General features: G+C 40.2%; 1 protein-coding gene across 3 annotated transcripts in view; it reads right to left on the bottom strand.

The window, feature by feature from the left end:
* dmxl1 (Dmx like 1) overlaps positions 1-16948 on the bottom strand; it is a 41658-nt gene that overhangs the window by 12402 nt on the left and 12308 nt on the right. For 2 of the 3 annotated variants that reach the window (XM_083553689.1, XM_083553690.1), the window contains exons 11-28: positions 15051-15224; positions 14690-14931; positions 13208-13874; positions 12977-13098; positions 12525-12614; positions 12309-12414; positions 12105-12224; positions 11406-11615; positions 9573-11198; positions 9377-9487; positions 8505-8674; positions 6302-6399; positions 6027-6192; positions 3789-4038; positions 2607-3688; positions 1247-1429; positions 927-1003; positions 563-684 (exon numbers count right to left, since the gene is read on the bottom strand). In XM_083553689.1, the coding sequence (XP_083409815.1) occupies positions 563-684; positions 927-1003; positions 1247-1429; positions 2607-3688; positions 3789-4038; positions 6027-6192; positions 6302-6399; positions 8505-8674; positions 9377-9487; positions 9573-11198; positions 11406-11615; positions 12105-12224; positions 12309-12414; positions 12525-12614; positions 12977-13098; positions 13208-13874; positions 14690-14931; positions 15051-15224 (5616 nt within the window). The remainder of the gene's footprint in view (positions 1-562; positions 685-926; positions 1004-1246; positions 1430-2606; positions 3689-3788; positions 4039-6026; positions 6193-6301; positions 6400-8504; positions 8675-9376; positions 9488-9572; positions 11199-11405; positions 11616-12104; positions 12225-12308; positions 12415-12524; positions 12615-12976; positions 13099-13207; positions 13875-14689; positions 14932-15050; positions 15225-16948) is intronic. The other variant, XM_083553691.1, reaches the window with a different exon arrangement.

The raw sequence follows: 16948 nt of genomic DNA, 5'->3' as shown, positions 1-16948 counted from the left end.
AGCATTAACAGCATTAACTTCTTCAGCAATATGAGCCTTTGCTCCACATGTGTATCAGTGATCCTTGACCGCCCATGACCCAGTCACAGCTTACCCACTGTTCCTTCCTTGGACCACTTTTGATAGATACTGACCACTGCAGACCGAGAACAGCCAACAAGAGCTGCAGTTTTGGAGACGCTCTGACCCATTCATCTAGACATCACAATTTGGCCCTTGTCAAACTCACTCAATCCTTACACCTGCCCATTTTTCCTGCTTCGAACACATCACAACTTGACAATATGTTCACTTGCTGCCTAATATATCCCACCCACTAACAGATGCCAATAATGACAATGTTATGTCTGATCAGTGTATTTGTATTTATATATATATATATATATATACACACAAATTGAGATGTTATAAACTCAAAATGACAGACTAAAAACACAATAATAATAATGATTAAAATAATAACAGCAACAAAATAATGAATTAAATAATTAAATAATTAATTAATTAATCATTAAATTAGTTTATTATTATTATTATTATTATTATTTAAAAAATTGTCTACCTGGCCACTGGGCTGGAGAGGTGTTAGGAATGACAGCTTCATCCATACTGAGAGTTCGTACAGGGTGATGATGAGAAAGCAAAATGCTCTCATAGACTGTGCCTGTGAACTGGTTGATATGACTGTCGGGAAGAAACAATATGAAGCTTAAAGATTAGCAACAATCTGCAGCTCCCTTATGTTATATTCTCTTTTATTACATACTGAAAGTGTTAAACAAAAAGGTTTAGAAGTCGATGACTGACTGACATGTTTATATACAGTTTATTTACAGCATTAACATGCCTGACAAAGTGCGTATAACCTTTTCCAGATTATTTTTTTCCGGAACACAATGGGTGCTCTATAACAGAGTTCAACACACCTGTAACTGTGTCCGTCACAGAGGCACTGGTAGATACAGGCAGACAGAGAAGCTGCCAGAGTGTGCATTACATAGATCTGTGTATAAAGCAGACATAGGATTAGAAACGAGATTCGGAACAGGCAGTGTAACAAGAAAATATACAAGAAGCACATTTCTTTATCTACATACAACTGTGCTCAATATGGGGCTTTTCTGTGTATTTAATAGAAATGAATCAAAACTTTGAGTTGTGTGTGAATTTAGTGCCACTGTGTCAAATATACTATATCTCTGAAAACATAGATATCATTAATGTATACTCTGGAAATTTACCACACCTCATTATTAATGACATCTGGGTGAGGAGGAGAGTCCATTGCATTAATGATGTGCAGTATGTCATGTGCCAGGTTGGTCAGGTGAACTATAGGATTGGCCACCACAGTTTTGGAGCTTGCGGTGCAGGCGAGCAGGAGAGGAACTGATGCTTGCGGCTGAACAGGGACCTGAAAACTGTCATCCTAATACAAACAGAAGCAGACTAATTTAACAAAATGCCAAACGATGTGCTAAAATGCATATTTAATGGTGCGTATTGAATAAACAACAAAGTCTGACTATTTTCTGTCACAATGAGGTGACAGAAACCAAATGAAATTTAGACAAACAGAGCTTCCGATTCCTGCGACAGGCTTTTGTGTGTTTTACTCAGTGTGTTTACTCAGGCAGCCCTCTGTTTGAAGATCTGCAAAAAGGAGGACAGGCTCCTCAGAGCCCTGTGTTTCAGCTCCATCTTTCAGTCAATGCTTGAAATGTCACTGCAACATTTAATCTAGTGCTGCAATTATTTTCAGCTGATGTTTCCAAAACAAATCAAGACCAATCAAGCACATTTTAGTCTATTGTTCTGTAACTTTTACATAACAATTACCCTAGCTAAGCAATTGCTTGGTCCTTTATTTAACTAATTAATATACCACAATTTTTTTTTTAAATACTTAGTTTATTTGTTTGTACTTGCTTACATTGGTGGACAAAATACACAAAGCATGTTGTTGAGCTGAAGTAGAGATACAGTAGATTAAATATTAAAAGATCGCCCTTTAAAATTTCACTTGAGTAAAAGTACAAAAGTTTTTGCCTTCAAATGTACTTAAGTATCCAAAGTACTATGATCAATTATGGCTATAAATGTTCCTAATACCGTTTTTGTCTCTGAATCAACTCAGTTTATGTGAAAAGACTCTAATGTTACTCTCAGCACACCACTCTATTAATAGAATAATGTTAATGAATCAAGCACTGAAACCTTTTTATCAACTACTTGAAAGAAAAATCACACAAATAAGACCCTGAGTGTTGTGGCAAGTTAGAAAGTCCGAGTTTAAGTCCATCACTTATTTACTCTCTGCTTGCTGTTGAACTAATGCTGAACTGTATGTTAGTTCTAAGTAGAAACTACTAAGTATTCAAAACAAGTTTAAAACAGAGTTTGTGCTTCTGATTTTGAAAATGTAGTGAAGTTAAAGTCTCCCCAAATTTAAATACTTCAGTAAAGTATGATGTGCGAAAAAACGACTTAAGCACAGTAACAAATTACGTTTACTTTGCTACTGCCACCCACTGCTTACTTACTAATTTGTATAACAATGAAAGGTTTTACAAGTTTGTCAGAATTTGTATCATGAGTCAAGTTACCTGTTGAGATTCCTGCAAAAGCAGAATTAACTCCATCCTGACTGAAGCCAACCCGCCTCCATGAGAACCATGTAGGATACAGTAGCTTAGGAAGATGCGGAGTAGTGGCTGGTTTCTCTGAAGCCACAGTCTGCGTCTGTGTAGCACCTCTCTGACCTGCTCTGCAGTCCCTTGGTATTCTTGCTCATCTCCGGAGGCACCGCTAACTTGACCAGGTTCAACTGAGATGGCCCCGGCCACCTGCTGAAGGTAGGGGTTGTAGCCGCAACACTTCTGAAGGGCCTTCACCTCCCGCTCCAGCCAGTGATACAGCTGGTGGCGCAGCTTGCCACCATCCAGCTCATAACCTGTCGAGAGAGTCCGAAGCTCAGCAGTCAGCATCTTCAGGCAGGAAATGAACTTCAGACGAGCAGCTAAGATGTCATCGAAAAGAACAAGGGAGTTGTCTACAGTGACATCCGTTGACACCGAGGTAGAGGCAGAAGCATCACAAAGGAAAGCAGAGCTCTCTGGTTGGATCTTCTTCATCGCTAGGCCAGCTTCTTCCTCCTCAGATTCTTCTTTGTCACTTTCCCACTTCAGCTCCAAAGACTCATCTTGCAAAGTCATGGAAGGTTGACTCCAGTCAAAGCTCAAAACTGAGTCCGAGTGGCTGTGGTCTTCTTGTGGAGAAGATAAAGTGTCTGAGACAGACCCAAAGCCGTTAAACATGGGTTGGGCCCAGTCTAGTGTAGAGGCCTGGTCTTTTCCACTTCCATTGTCTAAATTGTCAGGACCACTAAATGTTGGTGAGGGCTTCTCTTGGTTGTGTAGCATCTTGGATTTCTTAATAACTTTGGGCATTTTGGAGAGGACATCAAGTGCTAGCATTGGGCAGCCAGCTTGTAAGTGAGCATTAGCAGTAGTGAAGAACAGTCTCCTTTCGGTGAGACTAATGGAGTCGGCCATGGTGGCTTGTCCAGTCAGTCCTGCTTTAGCTTTATCTGAGGATGAAAAACGACGCCTAAGGAGCAGTGGATGGTTTCTGAGGTATTTGTAGAAGTTGAAAACCTCTGGGTTACAAGGAGATGTTTCTAGACTTCCTGAAAAACAGATAGAACAATTTCCAAATAAAATGCATTAATCACTAACCAATCTGTTAAATATCAAATGACATATGTATGACATAGTATTACTTCCTACCTTGGTGTAAAGCATCAGCATTTGGGTTTGGTTGCTCGAGCAAAGTATCCAAAGCGTGACTGTAATCATCTAGAACCCAATATGCCATACTGCGAAGAAAGGGATCCTGGTGCATTGGAAGCTGGTGGTCCTGACCCAGCACATACCTCTGAAGAATTTTCTTATACGTGGAAGAGGTCTCAAATTCAGACTCATATAATCTGCTAATCACCAATGCCAACTGCAGGTCCTGCAACTTCTCCAGGCAAACCTAAATGTATGCATGTTTATTTAAAAATATATAATAAAATGGCAAATAGAAGACAGGAACATACAAAAATAACTAACACTAATGCGTTGATGGCAATGGCACCACCAGTTAGTTTAGTCTGTCTTTTTAACTCATTTGTATGTCTTACATATATACTTAAAAAATGAAAGCTATAAAAGAAGAAAATCCATTTGCCCTTGCTGTGTCAATGGAATTAGATAAATTCCAAAAAATCAGTTCGTCTTTTCATTGCAAAGATAATTTTATATAAATTCTACAAACATTAAAACACTTTTGCCAACAAATGTAATCCCAAATATACGTGAAATACAGACAGTTAAAACACAAGATTACACAAATTGAAGGAAAATACAAAATAAATAATATTCTATATCACATTCCCATTCCCAGTCGGTACGCCATTTTGTACCGAATGGCGAGGCAGAGGGAAGGAGCTGGGAAGGATGTGCTGCAAGTTAGAGCAATGAAGGGTACAGATAGAAGTCTGTTGACTAGTGAGAAAAGTGTGTTAAAAAGATGGAGGGAGTATTTTGAGCAGCTGATGAATAAGAAATACGAGAGAGAGAGAAGGGTGGATGTTGATGAGATTAAGCAGGAAGTGGATAGGATTAGTAAGGAGGAAGTGGAAAGTCGGTAAGACCAGATGACATACCGGTAGAAGCATGGAGATGTTAAGGAGAGATGGCAGTAGAGTTTTTAAACCAGGTTATTCAACAAGATTTTGGAAGGTGAGAGGATGCCTGAGGAATAGAGAAAGAGTGTGCTGGTACCGATCTTCAAGAATAAGAGAGATGCGCAGACCTGCAGTAACTACTGCTACACTACTATTGTTATTTGTAGTGAGAGTAGGGAGCAGGTTGAGAAGAGCCTGGAGAGGTGGAGGTATGCACTGAAGAGAAGGGGAATAAAATTCAATAGGAGTAAGACAGAGTATATGTGTGTGAATGAGAGGGAGGGCAGTGGAGTGGTGCAGTTGCAGGGAGAAGAGGTGGAGAAGGTCGAGGAGTTCAGGTACCTGGGGTCAACAGTGCAAAGTAATTGAGCGTGTGTTAGAAAAGTGACACAAAGAGTGCAGGCAGGGTGGAGTGGGTGGAGAAGAGTGGCAGAAGTGATTTGTGATAGAAGAGTATCTGCAAGAATGAAATGGAAAGTTTATAGGACTGTGGTGAGACCTGTGATGTATGGTTTAGAGACAGTGGTATTGAGTAAAAGACAGGAGGTGGCGCTGGAGGTAGCAGAGCTGAAGATGTTGAGGTTTTCGTTGGGAGTGACGACGATGGACAGGATTAGAAATTAGTTTTTTAGAGGGGCAGTGCATGTAGGATGTTTTGGAGACAAGGTGAGGGAGGCGAGATTGAGATGGTTTGGACATGTGCAGAGGAGGGACATGGGGTATATCGGTAGGAGAATGCTGAGGATGGAGCCCCCAGGAAGGAGGATAAGAGGAAGACCAAGGAGGAGGTTCAAGGAAGTGGTGAAGACATGCAGGTAGTTGGTTTAAAAGAGGCAGATGTAAAGGACAGAGTAGTATGGAGAATTAGGATACGCTGTGGCGACCTCTAACAAGAGCAGCCGAAAGAAGATCACATTTCCCAATAAAAAATTTTTTGGTGATAGTTAAAATGTTTCATTTGTACATTTGGTGAAAATTTTGTAAAGAGCTTAGGAAACAAAGAGGTTAGCAAGAATTTATCAATCATAAAGCTTCACAAACGTTAATCCTTTCAGAATCTCTTATTTAGTGCCTCTATTTTCCAGGACTTGAGAAGCACCAAAGATTTTCCATCAATTACTTTTTTTTCTTCATTACAGCTCTTTAAAAGATTTTCAGTTTCGGAAAACCAAAGCATGAATGCCTCAACTCAAACGTGTCTTTTAACTTCACCAAATGATGCTCGAATTCCAAACACATTCCTTAAATATTTTTCATATTTAAAAAGAATATTTTCAGCCCCAAAATCAGTCACCTCAACAGCATCCTTGAGGGAACCCGCCAACAGAAAGAAGGCTGCCGAGTGCTGAAACCTCTGCTTTCCAAGCAAAGAGAATGCGTTCTTCAATGCAGCCTTCCTCCATCTGTCCTCATTAAAGTTGTTACTGAAGAAAGCAGTCATTTTCACGTTCTTGTGCGACCTTCAAATAATAAAAGTTCCAAGTTAAAATAGGCCAGTATAAAGTTTTTTGTAATCCTAACCCTCACACAAAATAAGATACAAAAAAAAATTGGAAAAAAAGGTTTTACCTGTACAGTCCCCAGACCACAGCTTTCTTTTTCATCGCCAGATAAAACAGAGCTGCATCCAGGGGATCATTATTCCTCTGAAAAGAAGCCTTTGCTACCTGATAAGAGTGATGGAAACAGGAATAACTAACAAAAAAAAAATTCCTAAATTCAATTACACTTCCTAAAAATCTCTAATAAAAATAGTAAAAAAAAAAAAAATTATAATATATTATATATATATATATATATATATATATATATATATATATATATATATATATATATATATATATATATATATATATATACATATACATACATACATACATACATACAGTGAGGAAAATAAGTATTTGAACACGCTGCTATTTTGCAAGTTCTCCCACTTAGAAATCATGGAGGGTCTGAAATTGTCATCGTAGGTGCATGTCCACGGTGAGAGACATAATCTAAAAAAAAAATCCAGAAATCACAATATATGATTTTTTAACTATTTATTTGTATGATACAGCTGCAAATAAGTATTTGAACACCTGTCTATCAGCTAGAATTCTGACCCTCAAAGACCTGTTAGTCTGCCTTTAAAATGTCCACCTCCACTACATTTATTATCCTAAATTACATGCACCTGTTTGAGGTCGTTAGCTGCATAAAGACACCTGTCCACCCCATACAATCAGTAAGAATCCAACTACTAACATGGCCAAGACCAAAGAGACTAGAGACAAAATTATACACCTCCACAAGGCTGGAAAGGGCTACGGGGAAATTGCCAAGCAGCTTGGTGAAAAAAGGTCCACTGTTGGAGCAATCATTAGAAAATGGAAGAAGCTAAACATGACTGTCAATCTCCCTCGGACTGGGGCTCCATGCAAGATCTGACCTTGTGGGGTCTCAATGATCCTAAGGAAGGTGAGAAATCAGCCCAGAACTACACGGGAGGAGCTGGTCAATGACCTGAAAAGAGCTGGGACCACCGTTTCCAAGGTTACTGTTGGTAATACACTAAGACGTCATGGTTTGAAATCATGCATGGCACGGAAGGTTCCCCTGCTTAAACCAGCACATGTCCAGGCACGTCTTAAGTTTGCCAATGACGATTTGGATGATCCAGAGGAGTCATGGGAGAAAGTCATGTGGTCAGATGAGACCAAAATAGAACTTTTGGGTCATAATTCCACTAAACGTGTTTGGAGGAAAAAGATTGATGAGTACCATCCCAAGAACACCATCCCTACTGTGAAGCATGGGGGTGGTAGCATCATGCTTTGGGGGTGTTTTTCTGAACATGGGACAGGGCGACTGCACTGTATCAAGGAGAGGATGACCGGGGCCATGTATTGCGAGATTTTGGGGAATAACCTCCTTCCCTCAGTTAGAGCATTGAAGATGGGTCGAGGCTGGGTCTTCCAACATGACAATGACCTGAAGCACACAGCCAGGATAACCAAGGAGTGGCTCTGTAAGAAGCATATCAAGGTTCTGGCATGGCCTAGCCAGTCTCCAGACCTAAACCCAATAGAGAATCTTTGGAGGGAGCTCAAACTCCGTGTTTCTCAGCGACAGGCCAGAAACCTGACTGATCTAGAGAAGATCTGTGTGGAGGAGTGGGCCAAAATCCCTCCTGCAGTGTGTGCAAACCTGGTGAAAAACTACAGGAAACGTTTAACCTCTGTAATTGCAAACAAAGGCTCCTGTACCAAATATTAACATTGACTTTCTCAGGTGTTCAAATACTTATTTGCAGCTGTATCATACAAATAAATAGTTTAAAAATCATATATTGTGATTTCTGGATTTTTTTTTTAGATTATGTCTCTCACAGTGGACATGCACCTACGATGACAATTTCAGACCCCTCCATGATTTCTAAGTGGGAGAACTTGCAAAATAGCAGAGTGTTCAAATACTTATTTTCCTCACTGTATACATATACATAAATACACACACACACTCACACACACACACACGCATCTCAATAAATTTGAATATCATTAAAAAGTTGATTTATTTTAGTAATTCAATACAAAAAGTGAAACTTGTACTTTATATAGATTCAGATTGATATATTTCTAAGGTTTATTTCTTTTAATTTTGCTAATGAAGCTAATAAAAACCCAAAATTAATTATTAAGTTCAACATTGGAGACTGGTGGTATCACACTCTAATCAGCTAATTATATAGAAAGAGAGAGAGAGAGAATTTTTTGTCTGTTCCAACCTTTTCAATACATCTGCGAAGCTTATTAGTGCTCCTTAGCCACCATCCTAAACCCATGGCTCTCAGTTCAGGCCAAGTTGGTTCTCCTTTCTGCATGCAGGGCAACATGTTGAGCAGTTCCTCCTCAGCTTCAGAGTGAAATGCCCAGGTATAGTGACATGTAGACAGGCCTGCAAGCCAGGAACCAGAATAAAAGCCCCAAGTTGTCAAACTAACTCAAAGTACCAAGAAGAATCACAACAAACTAACAGATGTGTCAGATTTAAAAAATGCAATCAAACCACAGTAAACATTAGAGGCTGACCGATAGTAGATTTTACCGATACTAAAAGCTAAGTTGGATCGTACTTGCCGATAACCGATTAATCAACCGATAGTTGTCAAAGTGAATACTGGATGTGAAATAGAACTAAACTTTATGAAAAAATAAATAAATACATAAAAATTCTGTACTGAATCATGAAATTGTGCTAAATTAAATAAATATATTAATTACATGAATACATATTGAGGAAAATAAAAGACATACATTCAAACTGAAACAAAAAGTAACATTCCAAATAAATATAAAGTTACATCCAAAATTTATTTAAAAAAAAAAGACACTTTAACAAACAGCATGTGGCATCAGTGATTCGCCTCTAGAGGACTTTCTCATACTGTATAATGACGTCATACCGTTTCAACCACTCCAGCAACCTGGAAAAACTATCGGTATGAATTTTTTGCTGATAGCCCAGAGTTCCAGCAATCAACTATCGGTGCTGATTAATCGGTCGACTTCAAGTAAAAACCTAAAAGATTTATCCAATTTCATCCTATTTTGGGAATGACATGACATGAATTTTGATGCTTGTGCTTTGGAAATATACCTTGGCAAAGGAGCTGTGCACGATGCATTGGAGGAAATGAAGTCAGAAGAAAAGTGTGCAATCGAACAGCAAGCAGGAACTTCAAGCCACATTCATCCAGTGTCTCCCCACCTAAATTTTGGTTATAACATTTAGTTACAATTGTAAGAACACAGTCATTAAAAAAAAATCAGACATGTAAACAGTTTATACTGACCTTCACCTTTTCCCTGACTTTCCCTGATGTCTGTGCTGGTTGAGGCAATGGTATCAGCTAAAGCCATGAGAGACATCTGCTCTAGCCGTGTCAGCCCAGGTAGGCTAGAATGAAGCAGGTGGCTTGACAAAACCTGGGCATGCTCAGGTCCAAAGAAAGTGGGACTGTATTTTGACAAATCAATTACTTTAGCCTTAGAATCCTCCTCCTCCCCATTTAAGACATCCATGTCATCTAAACTCACAGGGCTGGTCTGGAAAAGCTCATCATAGGTGTCTGCTCGGCTGGAACCATGACCACTGTCCCCACTAACACTGGATGTTTTGGCTTTAGCACAGGGAGCTGTATCATCATCTGCAGCGAGCAGAGCATACAGGGGCAATGGGGGGATGGAGTCAATCTCTGTGTAGTCCGAGCTCTCAGTTTTGTTGAACATTTTGGGGTCCCTGGACGTGCTGCCACTAGCACTGATAGTGAGTGATCGTAGACGACGTTCCTGGTTCACATTGGTGTCCTTTAGAGTTACAATCTCTCCAGCTATGCACTTAACCAGATGAGACAAAATAGCTTTGGCCCTTCGCACCTTGCCTAGGTCCATGAGTTCCAAAAGCTGCACCGGATGATACTGGGGTAAGGTGGGAAACAAGTGGTGTGCTGCTTCAAACAATCCACAGTCTTCCATTTCAGCTGGAAGGTCATACATTGTCCTCTTACCACTAAGTTTCTGAGCTAGACTGGTCATAGACCTGGTAAGAGTCTTTTTAGATGTTTGGAGACTTAGTCCCTCTTGTTTTAGAGATGTTGAAAGCGAGGTCATGCTGCCACCATTTGCATCACCTGTAGTCAGAGCTGATTTGGCTAATGCTGCAGGCTGCCACTGAGAGTAGACATGCATTTCACAGTCCATGCCCACAACCAGAATGCCATCTCTAACCCAAGACAGTGAGACTGGGATTAGCAAAGAGCCCTCTACAGAGGAGACTAGGTCCACAATACGCAACAGAACAAACCTTGAAGAGCAGTGTTCCCTGCTGGTGTCTGACAGCCCCAGCTCAGGAGGTTTTCCTGACAGCAGCCCATACATGTACAGTTTTGAGCCAAGACCTACAGTCAATATGTGTGAACCATCCTCTCTGGAAACCCAATCCAGATGAACTAGACTCTTACCATTGCTATTTAAACAGTCCTCAGAACTGATTAATCGATCCTGAAAGCTGGGCACAGGCACAGAATTATCAGAACCATTGATATTTAGACTACTTGAAACATCCATTTCAAGGGTCTGCTCTAACATCCACTGGGATCCTCCAGTGGATTCACATTGGAATATGCTCACATGAATGAGGGGCTTCTTGATATGTCTTGAAGGCTTCGGGTCCCTGTATGCCACAGCTACTCTGCTAGTGTGGCAGCAGCTGATGCTCACAGGCCTGTCAGGAAAGTTCAATGCACTACTATTGGTGAGACCTTCTTCCACTAACAAAGGCCATTCCTCCCAAATATAAAGAGAGGTGTCATTGTCAGAGACTCTACAACTCCAAAACCGCACAGTTCCATCTGTACAGGTTGTGGCAAGAAGATATGGGGCCCGGCCAGTTGGCTGCAGAGACGACGAGCTTAAATGGCCTACAAAATATACCACCAAAAAAAGGACTTATTCATATGTTCCTAAAAATTATTATTATTATTTTTTTAAACATATGCAATCAAACAAACGGTAAAGACAAACAAAATGATCGGTTCAACACTAACAACACACAATCTCAATTTACATGGATTTGCATTGATTTACATCAGGGGATATCGCGAAGATAACATTTGCCAGATTCATACCTGCCGCTGGTGTGGCAGATAGAACTTCTACCCCATCTGGAAGGTTCAGCTCCTGACTGAAAACTCTCTCTTTGGCCAGTGTGAGGCGACAGGCACTGCGTAGGCTGGACTTGCTAAGTGATGATTTAAGGGTTGATGTCGAGTCATTCTGCAAGTTGCATGTTAATGATGAAGCCGCAGCGTTTTTATCAGCAGGGGTGGAGGTAACTCCTGAAAATAGCATTATAAAACAGCATGTGCAATGGATAAATATAAGCCAACAAATATCATAACCAAGCATGTTCCAGCATTAAAAAAATGTGATATCACACTCATGAGATATCACAGTGTAAACTACAAAGGCAACACTACTCTGCGCACCCCCATTGGTTTTGAATTTGTGCTATTCCAACAGCAAGCACAGATCATCTTTTTTGTCAAAATGCAAAAGATTTGTGCACAAAAACCGATCAGGAGAAGATAAAGACTAAGGCTACAAACTGCCCCAGGAGTTCACGTTCAGTGTTTTTTCAGTCTATAAATAGCTCACCATATGATGGCTACTATTTAAGACTAAGCACTTATGTTACTGTTACTTATGTTACAGCCCAGCAAAATATGTTACTGAAGCTTTCACTTGCCTGAAGAAATAATGAATTATATTTATTTATCTTTCTATGTGAAAACCATATTTTATTTGTAAGAAAATCAGATACACACCCATAGTAACAGGTGCTGCTGCCAGCTGCAGATGCCACATATGCAGAATCGATCTCCTGCTCTGCGTAATCTCGATCACCACCAGAAAAAAGCGTGCCCGAAATAGTGCCGGGCCAAAGGCTAAAAAAAGAACACGGAAAAATGACATCACAAGTGCGCATACAGCAACCGACAAAGATCTGATGAATTTCCTGAAAGACACACTACTATTCTCAGCAGACAGCAGCTCCTGCGAACAATCATCCTTTTTCTCGTTCCCCAAGATCAGATCCTCCTCAAACACATGTAATAACTGGGTCTCCTTTCCTTGCTGTGGAGGCATTAACAAGAGGTGTAAACTCCCAATGCTACTACTATGACTACATACTAATAACATGTTAAATCTTAATTCATGGTTTGAATCTGAGAACATATACTTACAAACTCTGTGATGGCATCAAGCTCAATGATGCAGCCTGGTCTTGCCGTAGATTGCTGACTTATGATATTGAATACTTCTCCCACATATTTCTGCACCACACAAAACAGATGGATTGTTTGGTTTACTTTTTAATCGAAATTTCATTTAAATCAACTACAGGTAGTCCCTAAGTTACGATGGTTCAACTTTTGGATCTTTCGATCTTACCATGACAATAGTGATGTGAGAAAATTTTAATTTAGTACGATATGTTCTGCCTTGTGAAATTCCAGTTGTGCAGTTGTCTCCGTGTTAGAGATTGTTTTTTTTTTTTATTATTATTATTATTATTATTATTAACAAATACAGAATACTAGGCTAGGCCACTTACGTTATTTTGAAGTTAATATGGAGTTATTGTAATGCATCTCCATCGAAAGTCAGGGTCTACCTGTATTGTAAATATACTTACTGATATTTCAGGATTGGAGAGTTCACTCAACAGTTTTTTTGCCTCAATAACTGCCTGATACAGTCTCAAGGATTGGCCATCACTCGCTACAAAACAGGCGCTTGGCGAGTTGCCATATACACCTTTGTGGAAAGAGTAAATGAATAAGTAGACACAAGTTTTTGCACAAAGGCAACCAGATCCATGCTACAATATCCAAAAACAGAACAGAAAAAAAAGAGACCTCCTTACCAAGACAGTTGCTTGGGATGAGAGTTGGAAGCCAGGCCACATTAGAGAAGGCTGATGCATGAAGTGAATTAATTCTAGCCAGCTCAGAAACGCCCCCTGAAAATGACAGGGGTCCAACTGGATCAACTCTCCATAATATTAGTTCACTATAAACCGCATTTGGATCTTGCGGAACAGCACCCAAGGAAAAGCGGTTTCTTTGCCCCGGAGAGACTTGCCCAGGCCCTGAGTGAGCAATGTGGTTGCACGCCTTGGCATTGTGATGTGAGGTGGTTAGAAGCAGGGGCAGTACAGAGTGGCAGGCCAGGTCATTGAGGTGGAAGCGATGGCCACAGTAGCGTGACTTGTGCGAGACGCTGAGCACAGTGGAGAAGGCTGAGCCCTCAGCAAAGCTCACTGACCACTGGTTTAGTGAGCCATCAGAATGCTTAGAGATCATCAGTACATTGGGCGTGAAGATGCTCAGGCGCAGGCCGTTCGGACACTGCTTGCTCTGCCCCAGGCCAACTAAAACTGAAGAAGTGCGTTGTACGCCTTGAGGACGCTGGCGACCATGTTGGATAGCCAAATCCACATTTTTGTTACAGGCATACATCACTATGCTACGGCTGAGAGAGATGGCATCACCCGTAGGGAAGGCAACCGGAATTCGAGATGCGAAAGACACCTGTGACAGAAAAGATAGCAAAACTATTGTTCCATTGGTAGAGTAACAACCAGACATAGTTGTTTAGACAGTAATTCAACTGCAGAAAATGTGTAAATATAAACAATTTAACAATTTACCTTAATGTTTTGATTGTGTTTTGTAAATGAATAAAACATTAAAAAAATTAATTCGGATGTTGAGGTACTTCACCTCTATTGCTATTTGAAATTTAAATATTTCTACATATCTTACTGCCATGTTGTTAAACCATACCATAAAATGTTTATAGCTTATGTACAGACACACACATTTTGTGTATTTATACATACATACATACATACATACATACATACATACATACATACATATATATATATATATACATACACACACACACACACTTTAGGCAGAATGAATAAGTCAGCGAGAAACTTAGTTGCTACAATTCTGAGACATGAAGAGATGGTTAAGACATCGGTGAGTGCGTGTAAAGTCATAATTGGGAGATAAAGGTTGCGAGAAAAAAAAGTCAGAATTGAGATTAAAAAACACACTCACTGATGTGTTAACCATCAAGGCATTGGACTTTTGATCCGAAGGTCATGAATTCAAATCTCAGCCCTTTGAGCATGGCCCTTAACCCTATAGCTCATTGTTATAGTATATAGCTAAAGTTATATAGCTATAGCTCAGTATTATGAATAAGACAATCGTAAATCGCTCTGGATAAGTGCGTCTGCCAAATGCCGTAAATGTAAAGCTATTTATATAGATCTTTTTAAGAAGAAGTAAGAAAAATTATCTTATAGGCATGCATTAAATATTGTGCCTACCTGTGCCTGTCGGAACATCCCGGGCTGGTATTCATCCAGCCAATCAATATGCCACACCAGTAGTGATCCGTCCATGGGGTGGATGCTAAAAAGCATGTCTGCTCCCTTGTTCCAGTCACTCAGTAACACCTCCACCTGGTGATTCACTGCCGCTTTAGGGAGAGGAATTAAGGCTCCATTTTTGCAGCAAGTCTCTCCTTCTTTGCTTTCAGGGTCTAGAGAATTGTCTTCCTCATCACAGCCTGTACTCATGTAAAAAGGATATACCTTATGTGTATACAATTCCCAAATAAATGCCACTGCTAAATTGACATAGTTAATAAAAAGGGCTTCTAATGTTTAAAACGATGACAACAGCTACCATCATGTGTTGGGTTTTGAAGCTCCAAATTGGTCCTGAGCTGCTGAAGGAACACCTCCATGGTGAGAGTCAGGTGCAGCTCTTTGTTGTTGAGCCAGTGAACATTGAAGGGTCCACCAGGCTCCTCATCATCTGAACCGCTCAGAGATGATATGGAGGGCAGCAGAGGAATATCTAACATAACAGTTCATTAGCTTTTAGACAAATATGTTTAGGAAATTTCAAACAAACAGGGTTTTAATATAATCCAGTGAATGTGGATGTGCATTGAATAATTACATTCAGTACAACATTAATTATCTTGTAGGATAATTATTACAGCTCTCTGAAAATCAAGCACTCAACATAAACACACAAGCATAAGAGATAGTCTGGTTAAAATTGTTGCGGATAATACCAGTGTAGTCCAAATAATGTGTTATGCACACTCACTGAGCACTTTATTAGGAATTTCCTACTAATACTGGGTCTTCCTATGCTCTCAAAACACCCTCAATTGATCATAGCATCTGGTTCTATTAGATGTTGGTAAAATACTTTTAGAATTCTGGTCTATTTTATCTTTCAGGTACAATGTCATGCTGGGAATGACAACAATTGCATAATGACAAAGTGCATTATTATGTAGCCATTCAAAAATGGGAAATTGTAGACATGAAGAAATGCACATGGTCAGCAACAAATACTTAAAACAGGTTGTTGTCCAGAGACAACCCCACACCAGTACTCTACCCTCACCAGACTGTCAACACAAGACACAGGGTTGATTATGTGGGTTCATGCTGTTAGTATCAAATTCTAATTCTTAATCAGCAAAAACCGTGAGTCAGCAGACCACTACAGTTTTAGTGTTCTGTTTTTTGGCTGACGGAAGTGGAACCCAAGGTGGTTTCCTCTTGTTATAGCCCATCTGCTCAATTTTCAATGATTTATGCATTCTGGAATGCATTTCTTTTGTTGTCAATCTTTTTATTGCATTTCAACCATACATACAAATACCACTAAAAAGGGAGAACAAGAACAAAACAACTAACAAAAGAAACTCAGCATTTTACATCAACATACAGTATCACCTCGTTTCATAGTATTTTATCACCTTTCTGTAATTTTGTTCATTTGTGATATCTATAATATAAAATTAATTAATCATGACTGGAAGACATCAGTCAGTCCGGATCGGGAACAGCATCTCCAGCACCACCACACTGAGCACTGGGGCCCCTCAGGGCTGTGTGCTCAGACCACTGCTCTTAACGTTGCTGACTCACAAGTGTGTAGCAATGCACAGCTCGAACCCCATCGTCAAGTTCGCCAATGACACGACCGTCGTGGGTCTCATCAGCAAGAACGATTAGTCAGCTTACAGAGAGGAGGTGCAAAAGGTAACAGCCTGGTGTAGAGCCAACAACCTGTCTCTGAAAGTTGACAAAACGAAAGAGATGATTGTTGACTTCATGAGAGCACAGAGTGACCATTCTCCACTGATCATTGATTGATCCTAAGTGAATATTGTTAAGAGCACCAAATTCCTTAGTGTTCATCTGGCAGAGAACTTCACTTGGTCACTCAACACCAGCTCCATCACCAAGAAAGCCCAGCAACGTCTCTACTTTCTCAAAAAGCTGAGAAAAGCCCATCTCCCTTCCCCCATCTTGACCACGTTCTACAGAGGGACCATCAAGAGTATCCTGAGCAGCTGCAACACTGCCTATACAGAAGATAGTGAGGACAGCTGTTTGCATCCTCAATGCAAACAGCATTGTGGATGCCCCCACACAAGTCTCACACAAACTTTTCACTCTTCTTCCATCAGGGAATCATTCGGGGCCGTCACATCCCGACTATGCAACAGCTCTCAAGCCATCAGGCTCCTTAACCCACAGAAACTAAACTAAAAA

Source organism: Silurus aristotelis (assembly GCF_946808225.1).
Source record: "Silurus aristotelis genome assembly, chromosome: 11".
In the NCBI taxonomy this organism is placed as follows: domain Eukaryota; kingdom Metazoa; phylum Chordata; class Actinopteri; order Siluriformes; family Siluridae; genus Silurus; species Silurus aristotelis.
This window is presented reverse-complemented; position numbering and strand designations above follow the sequence as displayed.